This window comes from Lepidothrix coronata, unplaced genomic scaffold, assembly GCF_001604755.1.
Source record: "Lepidothrix coronata isolate B3197 unplaced genomic scaffold, Lepidothrix_coronata-1.0 Scaffold16, whole genome shotgun sequence".
Taxonomy (NCBI): Eukaryota; Metazoa; Chordata; class Aves; order Passeriformes; family Pipridae; genus Lepidothrix; species Lepidothrix coronata.
This window is the reverse complement of record NW_016690196.1, coordinates 1,304,872-1,323,721: the sequence shown is the minus strand read 5'-3', so window position 1 is coordinate 1,323,721 and position 18,850 is coordinate 1,304,872. Positions and strand designations below refer to the sequence as shown.

At 37.3% G+C, this 18,850-nt stretch overlaps 1 protein-coding gene across 12 annotated transcripts in view; it reads left to right on the top strand.

Annotated features, from left to right (window-relative positions):
- CEP170 (centrosomal protein 170) overlaps window positions 1-18,850 on the top strand; it is a 100,481-nt gene that overhangs the window by 12,299 nt on the left and 69,332 nt on the right. For 11 of the 12 annotated variants that reach the window (XM_017806764.1, XM_017806766.1, XM_017806762.1 and 8 more), the window contains exons 2-3: window positions 12,686-12,831; window positions 18,088-18,177. In XM_017806764.1, coding sequence (XP_017662253.1) covers window positions 12,727-12,831; window positions 18,088-18,177 — 195 coding nt within the window. In that variant the 5' untranslated portion in view covers window positions 12,686-12,726. Of the gene's footprint in view, window positions 1-5,269; window positions 5,318-12,685; window positions 12,832-18,087; window positions 18,178-18,850 lie in introns of all 12 variants that reach the window. The other variant, XM_017806754.1, reaches the window with a different exon arrangement.

The window sequence follows — 18,850 nt, the reverse complement described above, 5'->3', positions numbered from 1 at the left end:
GACACTAATTACAGGCTGGCTTAAAATCTTGGCAATAAGTAGTATTAATCATTAAAACCAAGGGTATTCATGTCATTTATGCAAATGCTTTATCCTGCTTTCTGTCTTGCCAAATTCTTAATACTTTCTTTTGGCAGGTGTTTTCGTGTGATCATACATTGAGAAGGTGTTTCTGTTACATTTGTTACCTTTCAGTTTCATTTCATGGGAAGGGAAGAGATGGGAGGACACAGACATTAAAGTTCCTTATTCCAAACTGCAGGACTAGATTTCTTTTGAACGACTTGGGCTCTTATTAAAGAACCAAACAAATAATTAAAATGTAAGGCATTTTAAACCTTGTTCTACTCTATTTTTATGTGAATCTCAAGGAAGAGGAATAGATCTTAAAAATCAAGTCCTATGTTTTTGTCTGAGTTCAAAAAATGCTGAATAAAAAATCTGATCTCTTTATATCACAGCTACCATACAAGTTTTTGAAGAATTTTGGTTTTAAGCTTGTCCTGATATTAAATACTTTTAGAATACCCATGTAGATCAACATAATTATGACACAGCTTCAGTGAGCTTTTATATTATTTTTATGCTTTGTGCATGCACTTCAGACAGTGAAGATTGCCTAGAGCAATCATCTCTTACAACTTTAAGGCAAAATTTTGAGCCTTTGGTTGATTTGTAAAATAAGTACATCCAACTTTTTTTTCTTTTTTTTTTTTTTTTCCTTTTCTTTTTTTACTGGAGTGCTTTTGTTACTGATCTTGGAACAAACAACTCAGTGTATTTCCAAGAAAAATACATCTGCGGACTTGGCTGTTGAGGGTAATTGTAAAAAGCTCCAAAGCATTCCATAAGGGAAAGGATAGAATGTATCAAATATTTTGTGTGGAGCCTGCATTGGCATGATAAATATGTTTTGCATGTTACAGTGGAGATGTAGCAAAGAATAATTACTGACTACCTTTTTGAATTTGTATATCTGTAGTACTATGAATGGATGTGGAGATCAGTAACATGGATATCAAGAACTGTCCTTTATCACTTCCACTTTCATGTTCTGTGTACTTATGTATTCTGTCAGGAAGTAAAATTGCATTGGACGTGGAAAGATAGATGTTAAAATTACTTCAGTAGATGCTTTTCTTTGCTCATCTTCATACCCACAAAATAAATAATTCCTTGTATTAAGGAAGAAAAAATTTGCATTGCCTTGAATGTAATTTAATCTTGAGTCATGGACTAAACCCCATATATTTCACAATTTTGCAGAAAGTGAAATCACCACCCTTGGGAGGTTAGGAGGTCCAGTTGTATTTGCAAAGTGCTTTTTGTCTTTTCAGTAGTGCTCAGGGCTGTGGTCAGCACTTGGCCAATGCAAATAAAACCTCCTCATCACGCACAGCCTACAAAATCACTTGGAATGTGCCACGATGGAGGCAGTGAGAATAGGAAGTGTAAGAGCAGGATAACTCCTTCTTTTAGGGTTGCATTCTGCCTGAATGCAATGCTTGATTTGCATTTATTTATTTATTTATTTCCCTGTTTGCTTATCTTGGCAGTAGTATAGTCTGATATGGAGTGGGGGTGGAAGGAAGTATTTCTGTAGCTTTCATTACAGGAAGCTTTTTCCCAAAGACAGTTTGGTTATGGTTTCTTTGGCCTGCTTGCCATGATCATTTCTAAAGGCTACTTATCAGATGTGCTGTTTTATTAGCATACTTGATATGTTAATCTCTTGATAGATGACCTCCTTTGGTCATGGTCAAATAGGCAAACTTCAAAATAGTTTCTTTTACGCAATTGCTTAGTCTAAATGAAAGTCATGGACAAAATTGAACACTTGATTGTTTGTACATAAATTAAGCTACTCTTATAAGCAGTCATTAGCCTTTATTTTAGCTGTTTATTGAAAGCAGCTTTTGAAAAGTACTGCCGTTCAGTGTAGTAAGGCTGCAGAAAACAACATTCATGATAAATGATTTTTTGACTATGGTTGTAAAGATTAGGAATATTAAATGAGCTGTCTGCTTCTTTAATAAATGCAAAATATCCTTACTGTCTGTTACCAAAGGATAAAATAGGAACATTTTTTAAAGTCTTAATGGCTTTATCTTAGTGGCCAATAACAGAGTATGCTTTTACTGTTTAAACAGGATAACTTAAAACTAAAAAGGCTTATGATTGCTATGTAGGACTGTATTCAAGTACAGTACCAGTCTCGTGCAAAGTTTTCTAATCAGTCTTAAGAATTTGCTTGTTTAACAGTATTCTCTGTAAAGATAACACAGTATGTTATTTTTTGTCAAGTTGGCAAAGGCTTTGTTTCAATCTGCTGTTCTTAATACAATGTGATCTCCTAGCTTCTGCTAGGAATTGTGGTGTTTGGGTTCTTTTCCTCTTTGATAGCTTTTAGATTGGTTGGGGTTTCTGTTTTAGTGGTTTTGGTTTGGTGGGGTTTTTTTTGGATAGTGGCTTAGCTGCTTCACCTGCCATCTTCCTCAGGACTTGCTGATATTTTTCTTCAGATCCAATGGACTTGTGCATCTTCAGGTTCTTTAGATCTGAACCTGATCTTCTCGTACAATAGGTGGTTCTTCATTCTCCCAGTCCCTGTCATTGTCTTCTGTGACTTGGGCAGTGTTGCTGGAGCACTTGCTGGTGAAGAATGAGCAAATAAGTTGTTGAGTGCCTCAGCCATCTCCATATCCCAGGTAACCTTTTTTTCTGTCTGGAGAGTGCCTAAGTTTTCTCTAGTTTTTCTTTTATCTCAGCATAGCTATAGAAACTTTTTTTGTTGCCCTTGACATCTCTGCCCAGATTATTCTATCAGGGTGTTAGTTTTCCTAACCTGATCGCTGGCTGCTCATACAGTATTCCTGCCAGGCTACTTGTCCTCACTTCAACCCTCTGTAGGCTTCCTTTTTGTATTTGAATTTTTCCAGGAACTTCTTTTTCATCCACGGACCTCCTGGCATTTTTGCCTGACTTCCTCTTTGTTGGGATGCATCACTTCTGAGGTTGGAGGAGGCGATCCTTGAATACTAATGAGCTTCCTTAGGCCTGTCTTCTCTTTGGGGCTGTATCCTATGGTAATCTAAGGAATAGATCCCTGAAGAGGCCACGGTCTGCTCTCCTGAAGTCCAGGATAGTGAGTTTGCTGTCCACCCTTTTTGCTGCTCTAAGGATCTCAAACTCCTCCATGGAGTCCCTGAAGCCAAGACTGTCCTAGAGCTTTACATTTCCCACCAGCTCCTCCTTGTTGGTGAGAACAAAATCCACTGTACTACCTCTTCTTCTTGGCTTCTCTGTCAATTGGAGATGGAAGTTATCATCAGTGCATTCTAGGAACCTCCTGGATTGCTTATGCCCTGCTGTGTTATCCCTCAAACAGATACTGGGGTGAGAACCAGGGCTTCTGAATGTGAGGACGCTCCTGTCTGTCTGGAGAAGGCCTCATCTGCACAGTCTTCCTGGTCTACCTGTAGCCGATCCCCACTAAAATGTCAACCCTGCCCTCTGTTTAATCCTGACCCATAAGCTCTTAGTCAGCTCCTCATCCATCCCCAGGTGGAGCTCTGTTCTGGTCATTGAGACTCCTTGTCTGCCTTGCCTGTTGTTCCTAAAGAGCCTATATCCTTCCATTCCAACACTCCAGTCAGAGAAGCCATCCCACCACGTCTCTGTGATGCCTTCCTGGAAACTGTAGTTCAAAGGCTTCTTCACCTTCTTGGCAAACCTATGCCCAAAGATGTTCTTCTCCTTTTCTGACAGATGGACCCTAGCAGACCAGGTTTCTCAAAGGGAGTCCCATGGTCTTAAGCAGCCAGACCTCTGGCTGTGGCACCAGTTATTGATTTGCCAGATTCAGCTGGCCCTTTCAAACCCTTCCCTTTAACTGGGAAGATTGATGTAAAAACTGCCTGTGCTTGAGTGCCTTACCACTGCTCCCAGGGCTTGGTGATCCTTCTTGATACTCCTCAGGCTGTTCCTGGCTGTATCACTGGTGCCCACATGAAATAACAGCAGCAGATAATAGTCAGTGGACTGTATCTTTTTGCATACTGTGGCACTCAAATGATTGATAGCCATCAAGTAAGCCTTATTTTTTGTACCTTTCTTTGCATTATTTGTATGTCAATATTTATATAATAGCAAAGGACAAGATCTCAGGCTTTTTTTTATAGTCATTATTACATCAAAAACAGTAGGATAAGGTTTCTTAAGTCATTGTCCCTAAAAATCAGAACCCCAAAGCAACTTCCAGTGCAGCTGCACTGTTGGCAGAAAAAGGAGTCTATTTCAGTGGCTGTTCTGACAGCTATTCCTGTGTGTCACAGCAATAAAATAGACGTGGATCTAATTCTGACCTGGACCAGAGGGAGAGGATGCTTGTGCAGCTCCAGAGCTGCAGCACCATTACAGGACAGATTTGCTGCCTGACAGAGGGCAACTGCCTCCTGAGCTGCTCTCTTGTCCTTATTCCATCAGACGTATGGGGTGACCTGTAGGGCAAGAAGAGTATCTGGGTCCCTTCTGTAGAGATTTTAATTTCCTTGAATGCAGGAGGAAAATATCTCTCTATCCTTAGTAGTGTTCACAGCTAGAAGGATTTTATTTTAATTACATTATTATTATTTTTAATTACAATTTTATTGTAATTAAAATATAAGGAATAAATGATTCTTCCCTCAAATGATGCTGAGGAGTCTACTGTGATAATCTGATCCTGGGGCCAGATGGACAGACTGTACCCTCCAGTTGCACCACTGTAAAGCAGAAGGTGTGGCTGTGTGTCTCTTTCCTGCCTTTTTTTTAGTTTGGATTTTTGAGGGTTTTTTCCCCTCACGCTTTTTCTCCTAGCCACAGACTGCCTGAGAAATACACTGCTGTTGCTTTATTGATTTGGTACAACTCTGCAACTCTTGTTGTTTTAGTTAGTCTTTTATGGTAGTCAGTATAGGTAATGTGCTTATCTACCTATGTAGGATGTGTACTAAAAGAAGCAAGGGGCATGACTTAGCTTGATCTCCTGATGCTTTATAAAGGCAATTTTTTACTCTGTTTTTTGTTTCTCATCTGCTGAATAATATGTATTTTTTTCTTCTTCTCAAGCTTGAAATAGCTTTTAAAAAAATCCTATTATAATACTGGATTTAGCAGACATTGCAAGTGAGCAGTTTTTCCTCTCTGGAAACAAAAGGTGATTTTTCAGACTAAGATTCAAGGAAATTTACATATTCTTATTTTACGTTTTTTCCTCCTCCATCTCTAGGTACAACAACAACAACAAAAAGACTAAAAGCATGGAGTGGCAAAGAAGGTAGAAGAGAATGGTTTTGCAGAGTTAAGTGCAAGAGTAGTTTATAAGAAGGTTTCTTTGCCCTCAGTGGTTCCCTTTCTCTGTAGACTGTAGTCATGGCTACATCTTTCAGTGTACACTGAAAATGACACTTTAAACGCCGTATAAGGCTTCAGTATGATTTTCTTATCTGTTTTTCAAGAAATTGTGGGCAAATTTGGATATTTCAACTAAGGTGGAACAGGTCAAATACTTCAGGAGCAGAATGAATACCTAAGGCTGTCATTCAGTTGCCCAGTCAGCTAAACCGTAGTAAGTTTAGAAGAGAAGCCAACAGACTAAGGGCAACTGAGATTTTTGTGAGATGTTTTGGTTTAGTGATAAGGACAGTCATCCTGATTGTACTCTTCTTCCCTATTTGAGCAAGGAAGTTAAATTGAATTTTCTTTCACTTGGGTTACCTGTTTTCTTCCACTTTACCTATTTGCATGCTGGCTATTCAGTTCTACTCTGTTGTGTCAGTGTAGGCTCTCAAATAATTGCATAAAATTTTAATGAAGTTTATAACTAATATCAGTATTTCTTTATGTCAGTGTAAATGGAAACAGCTCCTTGTTCAGGCCTGTATATACCATTTGAATGTTTCTATAGGGATGTGATCGAGTGAATTTTCCAGTCAGTTAAATATTTGAAAATAACAATTCTGGCTTGTTGTACAATTGCTGAAAATCTAGAATCGTATTTGTCATTTTTCCTAAGTACGTGAGATCATCTTCTCATATTGATGAAGAGTTTTAATGGTTTTAAGCATAATTTACCTTACTTATGCTTCCTTTAACTTTTTTTTTTTTAAACAACCTTTTGAAGGAATATGTTGATTTACCTTTGTGGATGTTGTTATGACACTAACCATGGATTATGTTGTGACATTAACCAAGCCTCAGAGAGAAAAATATTGTCCCTTGACAACTTGATACAACTTCACTCAACCAAAACATTACTTCAGGTGGTGTCTTTTCACTGTGCTATACTTTTATAGCTGTATCCCATGTCGCTTGGCAAGCAATGGCCAACACGGTAGCTTTTCTTGTTTCGGCTTGTGAAGTACATTGTGACTGTGTACAAAAGATCCATAAATTCTTCCAGAAATATTTTTATTGATCATTAAGCTAAACAATTTAAATTTAGATGGGTGTTTTTTTATGTAAGGGTTTTGGGGAGCAACATTGCACACTACTGTGGCATGAAGTATGGCTTATGTAGATTGAATTCCAGCTCCCAATAAAAGGTTTTTCAGCCCTGTACATTTTTTTGGGAGGGGGTGGGGGTGGTTTTTTACCCTGCACAAATATTCTCTTTATTAATGAATTCACTTGATGTACTAGCCATAGGAATTGGTGAGAGTTCCTCCACTGTTGTCTGTGGAGCCCCCTGTCTCCCTTTCTGGGCTGAAAGCAATGTGATCAGTGAAAGGATCAGAGAATTGTGAAAACACCAAGGATAGTTTAATGGCTAAACATTTAGAAGCTATCCTAGATCATGACTTATTTTCTTGTATTTATAGTCATATGATGGCAGAGGAGCCATCTACCCTTACACTGGAAAAGTGGTTTTAATTTTCTAGCCACTCTACATGTGTCTAACCTTACTTGCAAAAGAATTAGGTGTTCAGAGTTGTACCAGAAATAAATGAGACCATTTGAACACCGGTAGTGTTGTGTAAAACTAGGTACTTTAAGATGAAATGCTGATGGTTTTGGAACTTAAATATTCAAGACTAGGATACTTTAGTGTTAAAATGTGCTCTCTACAGTTCCCCATTTATATAAAACCCTCGGTACAGCTACTTGTGGAGATTTTACTGTAAATGTTAATGAATTTCTCATGTGGTGGTGATGAGCATGGCAGATGAAGTCAGTAGGAAGTTAATAATTACAAAAGGTTTTTAGTGATGTGCAGTAAATAAGACACAGGCTAATCAATTGATGAAGAGAGGAAAAAAAACCACACTGATTAACTGACTGTTAAGGTCTTTGTTTTAACCTGAGTACGATAGAGTCCTGATTAAAATATGTGGTGATGTAGTTAAAGGTTATTTTCTAATGCATGTAAGTAGGTTAGTTATGATTGCACATGGAACACTTTGTGATACTACCCCACTTCAGAGTGTTTTCTAGAGTAGACAATATTGTGCTGTGTTCCACTTAGAATTTCCTAGGTTGAAATCAATTATATTTATAAATTACTTTTTAATATCAATTATATGGATACAGTAATCTTCTCAGGGTTGAAGTTACTTTCAGATTGGTCTTTTCTTCCTTTGGCAAAGATTTCTCTATTTCAGTCAAAATTAGAACTGCTGGCATGGGTATATTTTATTACATTCAATAATCAGTAAAGGAGTCATGGTAGGCACTTTTCCAGGGGGAGGTGTTTGCTGACAGCATTTCTTTGATTACCTGTTTCAACTTCAGGTCTCCTCCAGTCATTACTGGCTCCATTAGTGCTGTCGATTCTGATTTCTCCCTTGTCATGGCTTACATCTGACATTTACCTTTCTTGATTCCTCATTCCAGAGTCTGCCTAACTCCAGCTCAAGTGTCTTGTCAGATGTGTTGCTGTTTTCTTCTTCTGGGTCTTCTATTCTCATGTTTGTGTTCAACAGCAGATGAATTGGGAGTGGTGGGGAAAGATGCCCTATTTTTGGGTCTAACTGGCACTATGTTTAAAAACAGCATGCTGCAAAATTTTGTTCAACTACCTCTATGTAGGCAGATATATTGAGAGAATTTACATCTGTCCTTGGTGAACTGATACACACATGGAAAGCTTTCCAAAGCCTGTTGCTTGTCTGCATTTCGATAGATTTGTGCAAGAGCAATAGTACAAGGTACACATTGATACTAAGGCCTCCTGCCACATTTCAATTACCAATTTACATACATGAGGTACTGCTAATGTTTTTTAAAGGTAGCAACATGGAATATTTTACTCTAACCTTGTTCTAGAAATGTTTGAGTCATTTCTTCAGAAATTTCCCCAAATACACTAGGCAATTGTATGAGAAGATAAACTAAAGTTTAGCAAATATTGTGGCGGCTGGAAACAGGAACTTAAAAGGGCAAATAATGGGAAACATAGGACTTCCAGCTTTGTCACTGTTGTGTGTCAGCTTGATGCAGGGCTTTTTTTTAATGTTATTAATATTTGTTGTACAGTAATAGGAGGGGGCCGCTGGTGGTCTAGTGGTTAGGGTGCAGGACTCTCACCGCTGCGACCTGGGTTCGATTCCCAGCCCCCCGGGCAGATGGAGCTCGTCAGCCCTGTAAGGCAATCCATCTAAGAGAAGGTCACTCTAAACAAACCTACGTCCTGGGGACCTCACTGCCACTGTCCAAGTTTGCTTTGCCCCGGCAGATGAACCTCAGGATTAAAGGGTGGGCTCAGTTCAGCGCACGCTGTGTCTCACCTCCTAAAAAATCCACTGCGCAGGCTCGAAGGGTTAATGACCTTTCCCAAATCTTCGCTCGCGAAGACTGGCCATTATTATTATTATTATTATTATTATTATTATTATTATTATTATTATTACAGTAATAGGATAATTGTGTACCATTAAAATAAGACTATTTTCAGCCTTTATTTGGAGGACTGCAGTGCTTAAAAGTTGGAATTTCAGACATATATTACATTTAATATAAATTTTAAGCTTAGGTTTTTGTTTCTTTCTAGGCCTGGATCCTCAGTATTTGCTAATAGTTTAGTTGGAACTATTTTCAGTTACAGGCAAATAAAAAAATGTAAACTGTAGATTACTCAAATGTGAGATTATTAAGGACTTGTATTTACAATAACATGACTGTATCAAAACTATAATCTTGACAGTGTTTCTCTGAACATTTGAAATTGGTTACACCCATCTTTTGGCCACATAATGCAGGGCCTCAGTTCTTAGGCGTGAATTATATTTACAGGGATGATGCAGCCAATTTTCCTCTTGCTGCATCATCTGCTTCAAATGACTTATTACCCACATTCTTACATGCTGGTTACTGCCTTTTGAAATCCTTAGTCCTTCACTATAAAATGCTGTTTTTTCTACAGAAATACTTTGCAGCTGCAATAGATGTCTCAGCAAATAAGTTCCAGGTATCTAGAATGGAGTATTGCTTTGAATGATTGAGTCTTGATGAAATATTTTCTAGTTTACTTAAAGATTACCAGACAATACTGACATTTTAGGAAAGACTAGTAAAACAAAATGCTCCAATAAAACATTTAAAATTCACTTTTTCCAGGGTAGAAATATTTTCGGTAAATACTTCCTCTGAAAACTGTAGTCTGTAGTGGAGTAAGACAAGTCCATCTGGGACAGTATCCGCAGTATCCCATTATGCATAAACAAAGGGTAGGTAAGGAAGAGAGGTTATTTAGTGGGATGATAGTGAAACCTCACTAGAGCATATTCCCAGCCTCTCAAAATACACAGCACATGGTCTTCCTGAGCTATTAGTGGGGTCAGTGCATTTACCAGGCATAATAATGAACACTCATGGAAGAAAAAAATTGCTTTTTGAACCCTGTGTAACCTTTTAGTATCCGTAACATTTCACTGGAAGAATTATCATGACATAAATTAGCACTGTGGAAAGAGCCACTTCTTCTGATGATTTTGCATCTGTCATTTAGTAATTTCATTTTGTATCTCCTAAACAGTGAAGCATCTTTCATCTTTGTATTGTTCAGACTACTACAGCTGGAGTACTTAACACAGTAGTATATTCAAAATACTGTAAGCTTCCATTAAGTTTTTGGGGTGCCATGTACTTCTCCGTATACTGTCTATATAACTCATAAGTGTGCACTTTCATGTACCAATTTTTAATGCACTTTTTTTGTTCTGATATTGAGCAACTGTTGCTACTGTACCCTGTTTTCAGCCAGTTTTGCTATGCAGATTTCAGCATAGCTTTGATCAATGGCATTGGTTTATTCTAAAGTATACTTTAAAATAAAATATGTATCTGGGTTGATGGTTCATCGCAGTTGAGACAGCACTGTTTGAAAAGAACAACATTATTAAGTTCGATAGAAATGGTGATGGGCTTTCAACTACAAATGTGCTGCCAAGCTGTGTGGCAATGATTGCTCTGTATAATACATTTTTTAAAATTATTTCGGATAGCTTAATTTACTCTGTTTGTTGTCAGGCTTTATCATTTGTGGGAAGTTTGGGTTTGGAGTTTTTTTCCCTAGCTCTAGTTATTGACCTACTTGTCTGTTTTATAAATAAAAATAGTTTTTCTCCTTTATAGACAGTCTACCTGTGTAAACTAAAACATAGTCTTTGACTAAGAAATTTTTCTAGTTTTCTAATTTATTTATATCTTCTTGGAGGTTTTCATATGAAATTCCAATTAGAGCAGGAAGGCTAAATGGTGCAAATGTTGTTATGATAAACAGATGGGAGATTTTAAAAGGTAGTCAAATATAAACATAGTGAGGAGCTTTGATATTGAACAGCATGCTTGCTGTCAAACATCCGTTTAATTTACTTGTTAAAAGCTGGAACCTAGGCTGGCCATTTTTGATACTTCCTTTTCCTTTCTTAAAGGAAATGGAAAAATGTCATATGATTGACCCAGTTTATCTTCTTGTTTTAAACTAGATAAAATTAAAAATACAAATATTAATTCCTTCAAAGGTGCCGAATACACTTTTAATTATTAAAACACTTATTTGATAACTAGATCTCTTTAAATTTTATTTCAGCAAGTTCTTATTGTAGATGTAATTTTTAATCTTTATAGTTTCAAGGAATAAAGTATTTCAGAGATGCTATATCACTTCCTGAGTTGAGTTGGATAACAATAAGTAGACATAAGTTTCACTTGAAGACTGTGTTGTGATACAGTTGTGGAAAGATAATCCTATCATAGGTATCATTATAGAAGGGAACACCATTGCAATGCGTATTTACTTTTTTATTAAGTAACTCTTTAGCACATTAAATCATTCTAAATTCTTCTATGTGAATTGCAATATTTTTTTTTAATTCTGTTGACAGCTCTGCTGGTACATTTTAGCACCTACCATGGTGTGCTTTTGACTCACTGTTTTGTAAATATCTGCTTTGTCATTTCACATGCAGTTTTGACTTAACTCAGTCCTTTTTATAAGTTTTAGTAACTTGTGGCGTCTCTTCTTGGTTGTAGTTTGTCTAACACAACAGTGTCATCGTAGACACTGCTTCCATGTTAGTCTCGATTTTGGGGACCTCGCTGAATTCTTGTTATACAGATTATGCTCAAGTCCACTGCAGGCTTATGTCTACTTATGGTACATTTGCTAACCTTGCATAAATTCACTAAATGACATATAAATAAAAGAGAAGAGAAATGCCAACTCTTTGGTACTGCAAGAAATCTAGGCTGGTTGCTTTTGATCTTCCTTGGCCTTTCTTTTAATGAGTACAGAGTGGTTATGAATGAATGAAATAATTGCTTTGACTTGCATTTCCTTTAAGAGACATTTGGAATACTTCTTCAAAGTTTTTCCAACTATCAGCCATTGAAATACTCTGAAGAGAGCTTTTAATCATATTTTTGTCCAGTTTCAAGTAGGTCATACTGTGTGAAGAAGTTTTCCATGAAAGATTTTATCTGGTTTTCAATTTTTGTTTTGTTATGTATTTTATTTTATGTGTAAGTATATAGTGTGTTGAGTTTTTTATTGGAAAATTAAGGTGAAGTTTTATAGGAGTGCTTTTTTCAGATTTGTCACTTCGAGATAACTTCTGATTTCTTCATTTTCCTCTGCTTTGTTTGCAATACTAGATGTGCACTGTTAAATTTCCAAGATGTAAGTTTTATTGAGAAAATCTGAGGTTAATAAGAAGCACAAGTTCCTTTAATTTAATTTTTCATTTGGTGCTGTACAGAGGACTTGAGTTTAAAACCAAATGAGGTTGTTCTTTTTTACAGGAAAATGTAATGACACAGATGCAAGTTAGTTGCTGTATTTTGTGAATGTTTGCCACGTTGTTTATTGATTGTGGTAGTAAAGCATTAATGTAGCAATTATCTTGATAATAAGCAGTCAAATGCTAAAAGCTTTCTGACAACTTGACATATGACTTTGGCATTAGCTAGCTGCTTGTTCCTTTTGCAGAAGGTTACCAATTAAATTTGCCTACTTGCATGAAGCAGCCTGAGAGTATGTAAATCTGAAGCCTGTCGCTTCCTGTGATTGCTGGATTTGGTACATGTTACTGAGAATGCTGTATTTTCAGAGGCTTTTTGTATTCTGCTCACAGTGTTTGCTGAGCAGAATCTGTAGCTAAAAATAACTAAAATGAATTTCTCTGTCTCTCTTTCTTTCTCACTGCAGGATGACGTAACTGTGCCAGGGATTTATCAGCTAAGCAGAAAATGAGCTTAACATCCTGGTTTTTGGTGAGCAGTGGAGGCACCCGACATAGGCTGCCACGAGAAATGATTTTTGTTGGAAGAGATGACTGTGAGCTGATGTTACAGGTAATTGCATCAGCCTTCCACGTGCAACTGCTCAAATCGTGAACTTAATGCACCAATTTCATGTATTCCTTTTGATAAATAATTTCCCCAGATGTTGTGGGAGCAATTGTTTCTGTGATTTTTTTCTGTCCATAGAATAAAATTTAGTTTAAATATATTGCCATCAACCATACAGTTACTGTTGAAGTGCAGAGAATCACATTTTCTTTGTTTAAGTCATGTACAGAATAGAAGATGAAATAAATTTCACCATACGATCAGTACAGAAAGTACACTGTGTTCCATAAAAAGTAACAATGTTAAGTGCTCTGGATGCTTTTGAAAAGAACCCTCTTTTTCTGCAACTTGTAATCTAATTTAGTCACTTGATTTGATGTAACTCTATCCCTGTGCCCTGATTGTGTTATACAAAGGAAAATGAAATTAGAGGAGACGGGTATTTCTCTATCCTAAGGAAGTTGAATGACTCAGTTTCAGTGGAATTGTAAATATACAAGTTAAAATAGCTTGATACTTTAGTAGCTTCTTCAACTTTGAGGATCACTATGCAGAACTTTAGATGTGTATAACTGTGTTGTTATGTACTGTGTTGCATGCACTTTGCCCTATCAAAGCTGTCCTCTGAGCTACCTTTTTCTAAAATATGTTTTTAGAATGGTAAATGGTAACATTTTGGGAGTTTCTTCTTAAATTCTTTTCTTTGTTTTCTGTAGAGCTCTTAAGAAGATTGAACTTCAAAACTAATATTCTCAACCCTTCCAGCCCTTCAATAAAATACTTTCTTTTGAATTTTTTGTTCCCAAAAGTTGCGTATGCAGCCATTAATGGCCAAATTAGAATCTTACTTGCAAATGAAGTGCCTAGAGACCTAATTTTATGTGTATTACTCAGAACGTAATATCTCTAGTAAACTGCATTTGACTCTCAGCCTCAGAAGGCATCCAGAGGTTTTATTGATGATCTTAGAAAGCAGTTGAAAATACTCTTGATTTCTCTTTAAAGACAGGCAGGATGATGTCTTGGTGATTTATGTGGGAAATATTAAAAAACCCCGGGGCCTCTGGTGGTCTAGTGGTTAGGGTGCAGGACTCTCACCGCTGCGACCCAGGTTCGATTCCCAGCCCCCCGGGCAGATGGAGCTCGTCAGCCCTGTGTGGCAATCCATCTAAGAGAAGGTCACTCTAAACAAACCTACGTCCTGAGTCCCTCACTGCCACTGTCCAAGCGTGCTCGGCCCCGGCAGATGAACCTCAGGATTAAAGGGTGGGCTCAGTTCAGCGCACGCTGTGTCTCACCTAAAAAATCCACTGCGCAGGCTCGAAGGGTTAATGACCTTTCCCAAATCTTCGCTCGCGAAGACTGGCCATTATTAAAAAACCCCAAACAAATGATGAACACAAAGGGAAACCCACCAACATCCAAAATAACAACACAAGAAAAGCAACCAAAAAACCCCACCCCACTGGTTCTTGCTGAGTAGGGTATAATAAAAAAATACTTCTATTTTACTAGTAGCTTGTTTTAAAGGGTTGTTGTCTCTGAATGAGGAACTGTTTTCTTTCTTCTCTCTCTACTATACCATCTGTCGTTGATTCGTCCTTAGAGTGAAGCATTTATTCTTTTGTGTTACAAAACTTTACCTTCAAAGGTAGCTGCCTGTTTGATTAATATTATGAATAGATTTAAGTTATTTACAAATGTTATTTGTTGTGTATTGACTTCGGAGTTAGTAAAAAGAATCAAGGGCCTGGTGATTTCTAAGAATATTCTCTTTAGCCTGCTATTATGTTAGGTCTACATGCCAGCATGACTGTAACACCACACAGTGCTTCAGGGGGAGGAACCCACCAAAAGAGAAGCTAATAATGTGTTCTTGTTCTGTATGTATAGCTCTTTGTGTAGGACCTTCCTTTCCACTCTTGACAACTTAGTTGTTCTCATACTGCAAAGCATGTGGACAATGCATGATAAAGAAAGCAAAATTTAATGCTTTTATTCATAATTGCTTTAGAAAAAACATGTTATAAAAGCCTTAATAAAAAGCATTTCAACTCCATTGCATGCTTGATAGACCTCAGATCTGTACCTAACACTGTTGTTCAAAGAGGTTTTGTTCACATCTGGGAATACAGATTTGCTTTAAATGTGTTATTTTGTAAATGTGTTCAAACATAGTGAGAAGTCTTTGTGGTTAACTAGCTGCTCCTGTGCAGCTAGCTTGTGGATAAATAACGCATTTTCTTTCACCATTATGTTTAGAAATTTTGCATCTTGATGGGGAAATCACCTCCAAGAAATAAAAATATCTACATTATTCACAATATCGTAATTATTTGCAAAGAAGACTACATTTATTTTCTGTATTTTGAATATTTTATTACTAGTCTGGGTTGAATTGAAGAGTGTCTTAACACAGTTATTCTGTGATTTTTATCATTCTGCAGTCATATATAAATCTTTGTACTGTATCTGGCTGGGCTGTTTCTTATAGAAGCCCTTAGGCAGTACCGTGTTCTGTATTTGTGACTGTTGATAACACACCAATACTTTAGCTATTGCTGAACAGTATGTGCACAGTTTCAAGGCATTCTCTCTTGCTCTGTTCCTCCTAATCAGAGAATGGTTTGAGTTGGAAGGGACTTTAAAGATCATCTCATTCCCACCCCTGTACCATGGGCAGGGACACCTTCCATTAGACCAGGTTGCTCAGAACCCCATCCAGCCTGGCCTTGAACACTTTCAGGGATCAGGTATCCACAGCTTCCCTGGGCAACCTGTTCCAGTGTCTCAGGTGTGGGGGATGCACGAGAAGTGGAAAGGGAACACAGTGAGCACAGCTGACCTAAACTGACCCAAGGGATGTTCCGTGCCATATAATGTCGTGCTTCTCAATAAAAACTGAGGGAGAGGGGCTCTGAGGAAGGTACCCACTACTCAAATACTGTCTGCTCATTGGGCTGCCTGTGGGAGGTGGTGAGTGATTGCCTTTGCATCACTTGGTTTATTTCTTTCCTCTTCCTGTATCCTTCGCTACTTAAACTTGACCCATGAGCTTTTTTGCTTTTGCTCTTCCTGTTCTATCCCACATCCCGGGGGGGGGAGGGGAGAGTGAGTGAGCAGCTGTGTGGTACTTAGCTGCCAGCCAAAGCACCACAGTCTTAGAAGAAGTAATTCTGATAGTCCTTAAATTTGAATGGAAGGCTGCAAGAACAAATCCAAAGGAAAAATGGCATTTAAAAGATTTGCACAGTCTTTGCACCTGTAAAGATCAGCTGCAATTAATAAAAATGTGTCCAATTATATGCAAGTAATCTCAGCCAGAGAAGTTCTACAGAATTTCAAGTGTTTCTCTAAAAGCCACAGGCTTGAGTAATTATTCTTAACATTTCAGAAGATGTGACAAAGTATCACGAAGCTTTAGGGATCTTTTTTTGTCATTTCCATTTTAAAGTATTTTTAATAGGACATAGCACATAAAGTTAAGAAAATAAATTACTATTAATGCAGTCTGTATTTGAAGAACAAGACTGAAAGAAGTTCAGATTGTTTTTCAAGAGCCCAGGTAGCAATAGGGTAATTCTTGATGTATTGCTGCATCACTTTAGTGTGGAAAAGTGTAATCTTTGCTTGACATTGTAGGCTCAGGAAAACACCCACACCAGTGAATTTGGTTGTATTGAGCTAGCTTGTTTTCACTTGAAAGGTTACTAAGTTAGTAGAAAATGAACTATACTGCCATATCTTCATATGCCATTAAAAACACTCAACTGATGTAGTATATTAGTGCAGCTCATATTGGCAGGGAACTTGTTCATTTGTCTGTCTCTTCCTTGATTCTCCCCTCTCCCTTGATATCCTGCTTCCCCCCCCCATTGCCCCATTATACCACTCAAGAATGCACAGCAAATTGGCTCAAATGAAAAGTCTAAAATAGTAAGTGTAAGCAGAAGAGGACTAATTTTGCTTCTTTGAGGAGAAAGCAGAGCAGTCATAAGATGGCATGGAAAGGAAGAATGAGGAAATAAATTGAAAACAAATAAGGAAAGTAATAGGAAGTCTGAAGATGTGGAGAAGGAAAGAGGTGATAAACATGGAATTATGAGAAGGTGAAAGCATTTCCTTGGGAGTACTAATTGTGTGTTCTGATGCCTTGAACTGGCTCATGCCCTGGCAACCTGGGACTCCTAGAACTGACACACCACAGGTGCTGGTACAGAAACAATCATAGAAGTCTTAGACAGAAATGCACCATTCTCTGTGCAGTATTGTAGAACAATGAGTTGAGTAGCAAGGATAGAAGATGCAAACCTGAAACTAGAAAGAATGCTGTTGGAAGCTATGCCATCATCTCGGGACACTGCACTAGCAGAATTACTGGCAAACAGACTGAAATCGAGTATGTACAGCTGTAGATGATGAGCTGTGGGCTCCATTCACTTGGGAACTGTTGTAGATGTCAAGGTGCCAACAAATGCATGCGTGAAGGAAGCATACATCCAGCCCCACCTCTTCCTTGCTTGCCATCAGCAGCTGAGGCTGCCAACACTTGGCCACGAGCAAGTGCTGAAAGAGGGACTTAACTGTTAAGGAGGTGGTGTTCTTAGAGGAAATAGTAACAAGGATTGTTCCTCATCTGTGGGTTGATGTTTGGATGCAAAATAAAGAATTCATTAAATAAGTAGATACTGAGGTGCTTAAGAAGGGATGGAGAGTCAGAACTGATGGGAATAGTAATTCAGGAACTACTCTGACGTTTAGTGAAGAGGCTATCACTGATTGGCTCAGGAAACTGAGATCAAGGAGAAGCAATTTGAATGCTTGTACATTATAGTAATTATCCCAGGTGTGTGACAGGAAATGGTGTGTTTCAGAGAGAACAACAACACCCTAGAATCATAGTCATGTTTTGAAAGATGCATGTAGTTGAGAGAGAGAAGTAAAGGTGATGATGATGATGTTAGTTTAAACACTTGATGGTACTATGGTGAACTGGGAAAAAAAAATCTTTGGATAAGATATAGCTGGATCTGACTTGTATTTGGAGAACATTGAGAAAATAATTATTCTGAAATAATTTTAGGATTCCGCTGTGGGCACCCAGAGTTGGGTTGGAGAGTGACTTTTTTCATATGTGGGACTAACTTTTTATGTAATTTCAATAAATGTACTATGTACAAAGAAAATAATCACACTGCTCTAAGAAATAGCCATTAATGCTATTTGCTTCATACCTTATTTTTTTATATATATATTTAGTCACGGAGTGTGGACAAGCAACATGCTGTACTTAACTATGATGCCTCTACGGATGAACACTTGGTGAAGGATTTGGGCAGCTTGAATGGGGTAAGTTAACATCAGAAATTGATAGCTCCCTGGGTCTTCTGTATGTTTTATTTGAAATTTCTTCAATCAATTATTAATTGTACATTAATATCTTTTTAATGCAAGATTGGAAATGGGGGAACATTCAGAAGGAAAATGTAGTCTTTGCAGGGTTTTTCCACTGCATGTTTTTTAAAGGACTGCAGTTAAGTCCATTAATAAGGGGGTCTTGGCAGTATTAAAAAAAATGGGAACAGTAACAAAGAATATGTTATACTTATGTATTTCAGAATTGTAGAAAAAAAAATCTTGAACACATTTAAAATCTTGGATATGCTTAAAAAAACCCATTTAAACAAATGGGTTTAAAAAAAATTTTAATCTCTAAAATGTCACATTAATATATGGGTTTTATTTCATATACTACTCCTTTTTTTTCTTCTGTTATAATACAGAAAAGAGTATCAAACTGTACTTCATGTAGGAAAAAAATTACATATGCAATAACCATTGTATGAGTTGTATGTAAACCTATTTAACTAATTCTCTATTTATTTTTTCAGTAATTTAGTAATTTTGGTTAAAAATATCTGTGATTAATTTCTATCAAGTGATTACAAACTAATACAGGAAAAAAATCTTTATGAGCAAAGTAAAGTTTCATGTGGCATTTTACATTTTAAAGCTTTTCTAG